The sequence below is a fragment of the Accipiter gentilis genome, chromosome 11 (genome assembly GCF_929443795.1).
Source record: "Accipiter gentilis chromosome 11, bAccGen1.1, whole genome shotgun sequence".
NCBI classification, from domain to species: Eukaryota; Metazoa; Chordata; class Aves; order Accipitriformes; family Accipitridae; genus Astur; species Astur gentilis.
The window spans coordinates 14,257,449-14,269,574 of NC_064890.1; the positions used below are offsets into that span (position 1 = coordinate 14,257,449).

Consider the following 12,126-nt stretch of genomic DNA (forward strand, 5'->3'; position numbering starts at 1 on the left):
GCCAAACAGGGGTTTTGAGGGAAAAAAGGACAAAAATCTAAAGTATTTATAAAGCCTGCAGGCTTTATTAATTCTACTGCTTGTAAATAACTTCTTTATTTTAAATACTATTTCTGAGGTGAATCTGTATCTCTGTGTGAAGAAACGAGGCTTCATTTGTCACTCAAACAATTCCCCACAAAGATAATGCTTTGCACTTTAGGTGATCTGGTCCTAATTTGTAGTGATATCAGTAAAATCACAGACAAGCCACAGGACTACAGCCAAGCCCAGTACAATGCAGACAGGACTCCACTTTCCCTCTACTACATACAGAATGTCATGATCCTCTTCTGGTTCTAAACCCAACCACACTCCAGTTCCGTTATCAAAATCAGTATCTCCTATCTGAGATGTTTTGTATATCCAGAGCGACTAGGACAAGCCAGAATATACTTATCAGTCTCATTCATAATATAACCCCATAGATAGCTCAAGAGCAGGCAGGCTCACAGCATTACACTATTTAGCCAAGTAGCTCCTATTGTGTGCTGCAGTTCTGTTGTCTGAGACAGTATTCAGGCAAGAAAACACTAGACAGCAGTCTCAGAGGTGAAAAGATTTACAGTCCTATGATGAAATTCTTTTTTATTGCTTGCCAAATGTAAAGCTTGGTAAAAAAGCAAAAACAAAAGACAAAAAAATCCCTTTCTGCAGAAGGGTGAATTGGTCCATCTGATCTGTAAGCATTTGACCCAGAACAGCTCTCTGGGATGACTGCATAGTTATTAGCAACGGAGTCTGTAATGCAGATGGGAGCCAAGTCAGCTAACAAGCCAGATGCCACTGCTTGGAAAAAAAAAAAAAAATATTCCATGGTTTTTATCTAGCTGCCAGGTATGTACTGTGTGCAAATGCTCTCACTGAACAGATAGTGAAAAGTGTCATAAGGGACAGGCCATCAAGATGGGTGTCAGTAGCTCATCAGTAACCAAAATGCATCCAGGTATCATATTGTCAGTTAGGAGGATGGAAATACTGCTGGTGAAATTGTGCCTTTGGCACATTGGGACATGCAAAAGGGAAGGGATGGAGAGACTCCAGGGGGGTTCTGAAGTGTAAGGCAAAAAAAATGGCCTGGGTGAGATGAATTTTGACACTTACAGGTCTCTTAGTGCTATGGGACATTCTCCTAATATCTGTGAAAAAAGTGCAGTCAATCATATAAAGGAATAAGGAGACAATAGGACAAACAAAGCTAAGATGATGATAGCACTTAATGTATATGCTAAACATTGAGTGCTTGTTTATGAAAATTGCCGTCAGGGAGCAAGCTTTAGTTTTAAATGCTCTTAGCTTGACACCTGAGTTTGGCAGTGCCCTGTTGGGCTTCTTCCCTGAGCAGCACCACACACCTTGGGATGTCAAATCAACCCCTTTGGAGCAGAGCAGACTGGGAGCACTGAGCCACCATGCACCTCCTCTGGGAAGAGAAGGGCAAAGGGGAAAAGGGTCTTTGTACTTCTTACAAAAAAGGACAAAAATTCTTTACATTCCTTACATAAAATTTACACTTTACATTCAGGAAGCTGTAACGGAAGAAAGATGATAGGGAATATGCATACATTGGTCTGCAGGAATTCAGAATGAAAATAAAAATTTAATGTCTTGCAATATTTTTCATTTTTTTGCTCTTCCATGCCTGATTTAATGAAACAAGATCTTAAAAGGTCTGGGAAAACGCTATTAACCTGAAAAATAAGAAGCTTAAAATCTACTGTAGCAGTTTCAGCCTTCCTATTCACAACTCTCAATCCACATATCTAACGATATGTCTTTCAAGGCATATTTTCTTGCTGTTTACTCAGTCACCAAAAACCCCCAACCAAAAAATCCACGCAAAAATAAAAGATAACTGTGCAGGGGCTAAGATGACCCCTAATAAGATAACCGAATTCTATGCAAGGCATTATTGAATGCAAAAAGCAATACCAAAATGGGAAAAAGTGCTTCCCTCTAATCTCCTCTTTCAAGTGACATTAATTTTAGCTCCAATAATGGAAAAAAAAATTCTAGGCTGAGGAATTATTTTCTTTTTAGGGTATGGGTCTTTCAGTTAACTCCACACTCTCTTACAAACTTAGTCTGCCTTTGCTTCTAGTAAAAAAAGACCCACTTAATGTTACAGATGGTCTCAAACATTAAACTGGGATGCACCTGTTCTAGGCAAGGTGTCTGAAGCTGAATGTCTGTTTTACATGGCCAACCTAGACTGCCTTATAATTATATGAAAAAAATACAAGCTTCCAGAAGACAAAGCACTGGCCTTAGCTAGACCCTATTTTAGGATGAGTTGCATTGCCCTTTTGAAGCAGCTATTCTCTCCACTGAACATAAAAGCAGCCTGGGGTAATTGCTGTAGTCTAAGAAGTCCATGTTCTGGTCAAGTGGCATGCGGTGGTTACTACCCTTGAGCACACACATGGCTGAAGAAACAAAAAAAATCAATGTTAGTCCCATATGTGTTTCAGATGACCAGTGTGTTTCTTCTGTCTAACAAACAGCCCAGGGATGTGGCTTCAAGCTTAAAATGTTCAAGGAGGTTAAACTGCTCACTGTGATACTTATAAAAAAATTAAATGATGATTTGTTTTGACAAAATGACCAGTCACAGCTGAGAGCAGCTCACATGGAGAGCATGTGCTCAGAAGAGGGATCCTGGTTGCTCTTACCAGGTGTCCCTCTGGCCATTTATGTTCCTGGGGCAGTTTTAAGACACCGGATGACCATATTCTCGTGCAAAGCAGAAGCAGTGATAGATTTAAAAAGTCAAGAAAGAACATTGCTCAGTATTTTAAAACTTCTTTTGGCTTTTAAAATGGTTTGAATTCTGTAAAAATGGAAAGCTATAAATATGAATATCTAGCATTAAAATTGGTTTCAAAGTAATCTTAAAGCTAAAGAAAATCCTTTTCTTTTATAAAAAGATTTCTCTAGGAAAGAAGGAATAACTCAAAAATACTGTTTGAATATAGACTTCTTGATGATGTGGTTACTTCCAATATTATGCTTCACAGGATTAATAACATAAGATTTAAAAAGACAGTGGAACAGAAGAGAAGTGCTCAGATCTTCCCAGAGTTCCAGTGCAAACATGTACTTGTCCAAAGTGTATTTGTCAAACAATTAATTAATTTAATTATTAACTAATTTACATAATTATATAAATAATTCATGTTATTTGTCAGACATGCAGGGGACAGAGGAAAGGCAGCTGGTGCTGTGCTGCTCAGCGCCAGGGAGCAGCTAGGGATGTCCCCAAACCTACAGCACCCATACTGCCTTAAGGAGCGCCACCAGCCTGAGCTGGAGAGCAGTAGCAGTAACTTGTGGCCAATCTTTGCCGAGTGATCCCACAAATTAAATAAGGCAGCAAATCGTGGCATTACTTAGTCTTGGAGCAGTGTTTGTCGGGAGAAGTATCTTTTGTTAAGCTAACTGTTATAATTGTAGGGTGGGCAAGGCTTCAGGTGCATGATGCCTCATAAGACTGGACACAGCAGCAGTAAACTCCAGGCTAAATAATGGTTAGAATTAACAGTCCTTTGTTTACCCTAATTACGTTAATCAATTAGACAATTTGAGAGAAAAAGGATAATTGCTACCAGTGGAGCAGGATTCAGTGGCAGCAGGGAGAGAGGTGAAGGCTTGTTAGCCTCTTGGCTACACAGAAACAATTTACATTCCATTTTTTTACACTGCTGACAAGTAGACTAATTCACAACATCTGGCAAGTAAACAACAGCTCATTGCTATGCCATCGCTATGCCTGCAATTCAATGCAGTCAGGGGAAAGGGAGTTTTTCTGTCCAGCTATAAGCAGAGGCTTAGGTTTTGTACAGTCTTAAGACCACATCTTCTGCCTGTCCATCTAGAATACAATGCAAACCATCTTCTCAGACGGATAAAGAGTTCACGGGTTTTTATGCTGCTATTTCACAGTTTCTAACCTAAGTACTCTCTCTATAGAAAAAGAAATAGTACACCAGAATGAACAAAAAATGAACTTCTCTTCCTTTAAGATTTCTTGTACAGGTTGCAATTACCAGAAAAACATTTCTCACCTTCTCACATCTACACTTGTAATAGCGGAGAGGAGACAACATGAATACACAGACAATTGTGAGAAGCAGCACTGAGGATTGACCTGATATTTGTGGTGTCCAGGGGAACAGTCCTCGCCTCCCTTTTGCCAGGTCCATTGAAGTACAGAGATTTTCTGTCGCTGAGCACGCCACAGCCTGTCCCAACCTGACCTCCTGTTATCTTGTACCAGAGAGGGCTTAGCTTCCTCTCAAACCTGTCGAACATCTCACTGTGATTAGGCACATTAGACACACAGGTTCCATGCGATGCTTCAAGAAAAAAAAAATATATGGAAGATGCTTTGGTGAAACTGTGCTGAACAGAGTAAAGGTCAGATACAGTACATTGGCAGACGGTTCTGTTGCTTTTCTAAGAAAATGCCCTGATGACAGGATTGTAGCTTTTTAAACCCACTTTACAAATTTTCGTAGGCAGAATAAGCTCTCTTCCTCTAAACTCTAAGATGGCTTATTTCACTAGGTGAAAAACAGCTGCGTTTTATGTTGATAAGGCATTTTATGTAAACAGAAAAATAGTATCCTTATATTTCATTTTAAGCAAATTGAACAAAAGATGTTAGCTTATTGCTTTGTTGGTATAAAGGGTTGAAAAGACTGCAGCGTGCAACTGGTTGTGTCAATCACTGTTTTTTCTGTTGGGTTTGGGTTTTTTTTTTTTTTGTATTTCAGCATAAAAGCCCCTGAAACCACAAGTGAGCACAATTTTCCACAGAAGGGCCTGTCAGAACATATGTTCCCTCCTGGTCCCATGCCATCTGATGGCCAGGGGACTCAAAAACAGCACCAATTCTTTTGAAGATGATCCAAAGGCTTTTAAGAAGACTTTTTAGTTTATAAAATTTTGTTTTCTCTTGTATTGCTAGTCACTTCCCATTCATACAGACGGTGATGTTCAAAGATTGTGGTTGCCAGAAACATCACCGGTGTCCGCTGCCTTCAGCTGCTCTATTTTGCCTGTGCTGAATTTTATTTAACAAAATGAAAAGACTCCTGCTGGCAGCCTGTGAAATTTGTGTCATCATATATTTTTCCAGAATATTGAAGAGGAAAAACAAGATGCTAGATTTACAGCTTTAACTTAGCCAATGCTTACTCTAATCCCACCTAAAAAGGGTTGTCTTACCTGTGTAGCCCAGGTCACAGAAGCAGACCCCTGAGACGCAGTCCCCGTGACCATTGCAGTAGTTGGGGCAAGGCTCAGAAATGTAAACGCCATCTAAGCCAAAAGGAGGCACGCTCTTGTGGGAGCTGCTCTCCTGAATCCAGCGGAATCGAGTCTTACTGTAGAGAAACAACGACGAAGACTTGGTATTACTATTCCCAGCTTCAGTATCTACTGCTCCTTGTTTAAGATTAGAAGGAGCTTTTCCTGAATTAGCCATTTGCAAGTAAGATGCAAATGGATGCCTGGAAAATATTTCTGACATCCTACATTTTGTGCAACTTCACTTAAGGATATTTTTTCCAGATGTATTTTGACTTCCTCTATTTTTCTGGCCCTTATCCACCTTATCCAGTATGATGCAAAGAGCAGATAAATGGTTTTACCAACAAGAGTGAATGATTAAACGTGACTCTGAAGATGCCTTTCACTACTCAGTTCAACCTGAACTGCTAATTACATATTAAAATCCCAGAACTCCATTTCTTACAGTACTTATGAAAGGAACTCAGAAATGGCAGTGATACAGAGTTTATTATGGGACTGTACAATTTTTAGTAAAAAACCTTCAAGTGATTTGGATACAAGAAAAATCATCCACTTCCTAAAAATAATGGCAAATAATGTGTCCTACAGGACATGTGGACAGAAATACAAGATTTTTATTCTTGGACAACAACATGAAATTCCTGGAAAACAGTAATCTAATCCTTAACTTGTATAACTGAAACTGCTCCAGGGACTTCAGTGAGCCTACACTAAAGTTACTGCAGCTGACCCACTGCATAGGAAATTTGTTAAAGAAAAAATATTTTGGTTATTCCTTTTTAGTCTTTAACTTTTAGCTGAATCACTTTAGAGGAGCTCCAGAGAGGGGAACAGCCTTAAAATCTCATTGCCAATCCAATGGATTAACTAAGATCCTCTTTGCTACTCTGCCTAAAATATAATAAACCTATTGCTTTTTTTCTGCTATGCACTGGGATTCGGTAGGTAGATGATCATCGTGCTAGTGCTCTGTACCAACTGATGAAAGGGGATGCTCTCTGGATAACCCGTAAACCATGATTTCCAAAGTGACCCACAACAAATTCAGTTTTCAACACGCCGAGACCCTCATCAGACTCACACTACTTGCATTTTTAATGTATTAGCATGAGCTTCTTATTCCTGATCACATTACTGAACATAATGCCAAACAGATTGCTGCTATTGATTCTGCACTGCTTGTTTTGGGTAAATCAAATCAGTTGGTGTCAGATCTGTGCGATTTGGCACCTGCTTTTATTGGCCAATTACTGAAGAAAAGACAAACTTGTTACGGTACACGCTGCTATTTCAACTCCTTGCGGCAAAGGCAGTGGCTTTCCTGCTACACAATATGCCACGTACTCAAAATCTGTGCCAGGGCTCGAGGATGAGGAGCTTGTGGCAGGAGGATGGGGCTGAAACCCAGGGGCAGCTGCCTGGGGGGAGAAAGGCAGGAGGCAGCGAGGGCATGGCCAGGGGCTCAGGGGGACGGCTGCCGGCGGCGCTGGCAGCACTTGGTGCAGGCAGCAAATCAGACTGGGGCAGTTTACTGACAGCGTATGACAGCAAGCAAGGCGAGTGAGAAAATTCAGCCAAATCCAAGTAAGATTGAGAAAAGCCTCCAGATGTCAAGACTTATTTGCGTCTTCCACCACCTGATGTTTTCTCATCTGTATTAACCCGATGCTGAGGTTGTGCTCGCAGGTGAGCACACCTGTCATTCCTCCCTCCTTTGACTTCGGCTGTCCCGGCCACCTTCAGTGACACAGCACATTATGCAGCAGCTCAAGTACCCTTCTAGGGTTTCTTTGCCCAGGGGTAACTGCAAAAGTAATCCTGTTCCAATGGCTTATTTGATTCAAGTGACTTATCACTCTCTTGCTGGTGCCTCTGACCTAACTGATATGTGTAAGGGGACACAGCACCATGATGAAGAGATTGATGTAAAATTAAAATGTTCCAGGTTCCTTGTTGCTTTGTAATTTAATTTTGTAGACTGTTGTGACACCTTTAAAATGGAAAGCTTCTCACTGTTTTGGAGAGCATGGTGTATTTTTCCCAGATCTGCCGATTTTTAACACCGCTTTTACACACAGCTTGCATTTTTTTCCTAATGTAATATCAAAGAAGAGGCAGCTAATTCACGGGTACCACTAGCATCACTGGTTTACAATGTACAGTACCTGGCGGCAAGCGACCTGGGGATAACAATAGTAATTCTTGTCCAGTCCTCAAAGTCTCCTGTGTGATACACGGTTGGCTCGCTCAGCTCCCGGGAGCTTCCCTCACATCCTTTCGTGCCCGGAGATGCAGGGTAGCAGCCCTCCTTCACGAGTGACCAGAAGAGCCCAGCATCGTGCGAGTACTGAAGTCGAACAGGAGCAGAGCTGCTGTACTGGTTCGTGCAACCAATGTTCAACTGCAAAAAAGCAGAGCATCATATACGAGCAGAAGAAACCTGTGCTGTTATTGGCATTTACTGGCTGCAAACCACCTCTGACTTTTTGGTTTAGGAGGCTTAACGCTCTGAACACTTGCTTTGAACCCTGCTGGCAAACAGTGACTGATGCTTGGAATCTGTTTCCTACACGTGTATGAAATTTCTCAGTAAAAATTCCCACTCTCCCTTCATTGAGATCGCTGGGTTCAGCACATTGAAATGTGCAAATAACTTCTCAAAGGTCCCGGTGCGTAGCAGGCCACAAACAGCAAACTCTGCACAGGCACCTACATGCCCAGAAGGAGTGGGAAGAGCTGTGTCCCCTGAGACCCATCCCATCTGCAGTCCACCCAATGTGCCCAGAGGATCAGTCTGACTCCAGGGCCCTCCCCTGCCCTGGGCTGCGAGCCCTGACCACAGCCTAGTCATTGGCCTCGCAGAAATGATGTCTGGGAGTTGGCACTGAAGTTTGGGCCCCCAGAATAGGGCAAAAGTGGATGAAGTAGAAAAATGCATATTAAAATGTGAAATGAGAATGTAACCAAGACAAAAATCAACTGCTGATTTGAAGTTTTCAGTTTCATTTTTCAAGCTATCAGAAAAATATTAGTTTGCATTATTTTGTTGCAGAAATTCTACTTGAGCTGTAGAATGTAAAATATGAAACAAAATCATTCATGTAAAATGAAATAATTTTGACAAATTACTGTCTTTGAGTTTATCAATGCAAAATTATTCCAGGCAGCTATTTAAAATGGAAATTTCACAAACTCAGGAAAGCATTTAACCATATGTTTAAATTTAAAGCACGCAAATAGGACTAACGTATTTATGTGCAGGCCAGTTTAAAAGCTTTCCAAAAAAGAGAGGAGCATAAATTCAGGCCTCAAATAATAGAATTCATAAAGAAGAACTCAATGTTCTCTGATACGCATTGTTTATATTTTGTATATTTATGTTACATTGCCAAGTATTTCAGTGATGGAAGGTGTATGAAATATCTTTAAGTATTGCTTTTTTAGACTAAACAATTTTTGAAATGCTGTTCATCATCAAACCTACAGAATGGAGACTTAGTCACTGAAGGAAAGTGGTGAAGAGGCAAATAGCATCTTTTCCCGGCTAAATGGTATTTATGTATTGAAATATTTTGGGGTTTTAGACAGTTTAAACTATAAAACTACAAGCAATATTCACTCAGAAATTGTACTGCAATCCCTCAGTTTGTGTAGCATTTCATTAGCATAACTTTTAGATGAAATGAGATTATTTTACAAATCCCATTATTTCTAACTAACTTTCCTATTTATAGAACTGTGGGAATTATATTTGAAAAGCTGCCTGTAAACATCTGATCTCTTTAATAATTCCACTTGTAAATTATTCAGTGTCTGTATCCACCAATTATGTAAGGACCATGTATTTGTGGTGAGCTCATTAAAATTGCATTGCAACCAACCTCCAGAATTCACCAATGGGATTTCATTATAAACTCAATAAAATTTTGATTAGGGTTCAGAAACAAGAGCTTGTCAAAGCAAATACACTTTCTTTGGAACCCATATTCTGATGTATTGTCAGACCACTGAAATTTTTGTAAGCCCTTTAAAGAAGAGAATGCTAATTGGAGCCTATATTCACTGACACAATAAAAGTAAATTATATGAAAAACCCACACTGGAATACAGAGCAGCTTGTAAGTCCTTAAATAGTTTAAAATACAAAATATGTACGCAAACCACATTGCAGCTTTTGTAGTCATGAAGCCCCAGATAAGATAAATCCTTTTTCCATTGACACTGCAGTAGCATTTCCTAGTACTGACTCGAATATAATGACAGTCACTTCAACCCACTTCTGAAATGTGTTGAAGAACAACAAGCTTTAAAACTTCTCCAGAGGGGTAAAAAAAGCTCTCCTGCACCAAGGTTTTGGCTATCCTTTTAGAAAGCAGCATGATATTTTACGCTGTATGAATTCATACTTGTGCTCTTCACACCTTTTTACACAGTGGTATAATTTATCACCTTGTTTTGAACTGTAGCCTCAGTGACATCTTGCAAGTATTGACAAAGGGCAGTTTTACTGATATTCTGCAGGGATTTATGTGTAAGGAATACCTTGAACTGCAGGACATATCCAGGCTTCAGTGTTAAATCTCGAGTCACTGCAAACCGGTCTCCATCTGATTTACCAAAGAGCATGGCGGAGGGGGTGGCAGAGCAGAAACTTTCGTTTTTGGTCATCCCTTCGTTGGCTAACATTAACCATACACTCAGTTGGTTCATAGGGTAATCAAATGCTGGCTTTTCATAAAAGTTCTGTTAGAAATGAAAAGGAAAGCAACAGCAAGTACTATCACCTTGCAGTGTGACTTCAGAATAATTCCCCAAATGATCACCTTTCAAATTTTGCAATTAATATTTTCTGTCATTATCAAAAAATTGTCATTTCCAAAATTTGTCTTGACTTTTTGAGGAGATACATAATTACATCCTCTGTCACAAAGATTAGGAGCCTGATGGTTTTGTGATAAGACTCAGGTTATTCTCACACAGAGAGACACAGCTGCAAACACTATGGCTGTTTCTTTAAAGACACCCAATATTTTCAAACAAAATTATATTGAAAAAAAATTCTACTGACAGAGAGGATGGTTCCTGTTTTGTGCGGATGCCCATAGCCTGCTCTTACTTATTACCTGTGGTAAAGTGGGATTAACAACGGGAATGATGTGCTTCTGCTTCTCTGACAAAATGATGATGTCATCAATGGCCCACTGATCATAGCCTTCCCCTGAAAACACGGGCTGCCACCAGCGAAACCTGGTGCAAGGCGTCTTGGCTGCAGCTGGCAGCTCCAGATAGACAAACCTGAAGAACAGAAATTCAGCAGACTTTAGGGAAAGCAGTTTGTAGAGAAATGGAAGAAATACCACTAAATAGGGAAGAGAGGCAGGAAAGCCAGTATCTATCTTACATGTAGAAACCCTCCGAAATCTTCTACATATCTGCATACCTATTTATACACTTCATATCAAGAAGCTTTCTTTGTCCTTCTTGTCTGTGGAGAATGTAAACTCTTTAAAAAAATGGGTATTTTTCACTCTCTATCACTATATTGCCTAGCACAATAAGCAACTGATTTGAACTCTTCAGCTTTGAATTAAACTGTTCAGCTGATCCATGTTCAGCAAGTCTTAACATTCTTCTTGTGCCAGCAAGTAATAGTGAAATATGCTGGCAAAACTGATTTCTCATTCTCTTCTGCTGGTTGGGCCTATTTGTAGACAAAAGCATCCTTCTATTACAATGCAATAGATTATGTAGCAGAGTTTTCTGCTGTGGATAAAAATATTTCAGCCCTCCTATATGGATCTTCATAAAAGAACTTTAGGTCTTCTCAGATAGTTTGCTTTACATTCAGCTTAGGAAACACCTTACAAAAATGATGTTAAATAAAAGTTAAAATTTCAAACCTAATCATACTTATGTTAAAAAGTACAATAATTAATCAGTTGTTTAGTTCTATTTCAGACACCTTAAGTACATGTATTTATACATATATTCCTTTCGGTACTCTTTCTTTATACCACGTTATTTTGTACCACAGACCCTGCTTCACTTGCTGGTTAGGCAGACAGGGGTGGAGGAATTGTTCAGGGGTACAGGGAACCTTCTTTTCCAGAGGATTCATAGATTTATGTGTTGGAAAATAAGGAATTGGAAAATAAGATCTGGACCACATTTGAAGCAGCAGAAAAATAAATATGCATAGCTATATTCAGTAAGGACTATCAATCTTGGTTACTCAGAGGGGCAAATGTTTTGTCTAAAAATAACATGTTGGATAGTCCAGTGATGAAGGTTTCAGCATGTAGCTTCGTTGTTGGACGTGTCCTGTAATTTTGACAAAGTAGAGGCTAAACCACCCACCTAGTAGATGCAGGGAAGGTGGTGGATGTAGTTTTTCCAGATTTTAGTAAGGCTTTTGATACTGTCCCTCACAGCATCCTTCTGGACAAGTTGTCCAAGTGTGGGATGAGGGGGTTCACGGTGTGCTGGTGAAGAACTGGCTGAAGGGCAGAACTCAAAGTGTTGTAGTGAATGGGGCTACATCTGGCTGGTGACCAGTTACCAGTGGTGTTCCTCAGGGTTCAATCCTAGGGCTAGTCCTGTTCAATATGTTTATCAATGATCTGGATGCAGGAGTTGAATGCACCATTAGCAAGTTTGCTGATGATACCAAGCTGGGAGGTGCTGTTGATTGTCTTAAGGAACAAGAGGCCTTGCAGAGGGATCTAGACAGATTGGACCACTGGGCAATGATTAATGGGATGAAATATAACA

At 40.0% G+C, this 12,126-nt stretch overlaps 1 protein-coding gene across 3 annotated transcripts in view; it reads right to left on the reverse strand.

Annotated features, from left to right (window-relative positions):
* Positions 1-12,126, reverse strand: part of RELN (reelin) — a 305,906-nt gene that overhangs the window by 64,274 nt on the left and 229,506 nt on the right. For all 3 annotated transcript variants that reach the window (XM_049814133.1, XM_049814132.1, XM_049814135.1), the window contains exons 26-30: positions 10,479-10,650; positions 9,898-10,098; positions 7,521-7,756; positions 5,269-5,426; positions 4,187-4,394 (exon numbers count right to left, since the gene is read on the reverse strand). In XM_049814133.1, the coding sequence (XP_049670090.1) occupies positions 4,187-4,394; positions 5,269-5,426; positions 7,521-7,756; positions 9,898-10,098; positions 10,479-10,650 (975 nt within the window). The remainder of the gene's footprint in view (positions 1-4,186; positions 4,395-5,268; positions 5,427-7,520; positions 7,757-9,897; positions 10,099-10,478; positions 10,651-12,126) is intronic.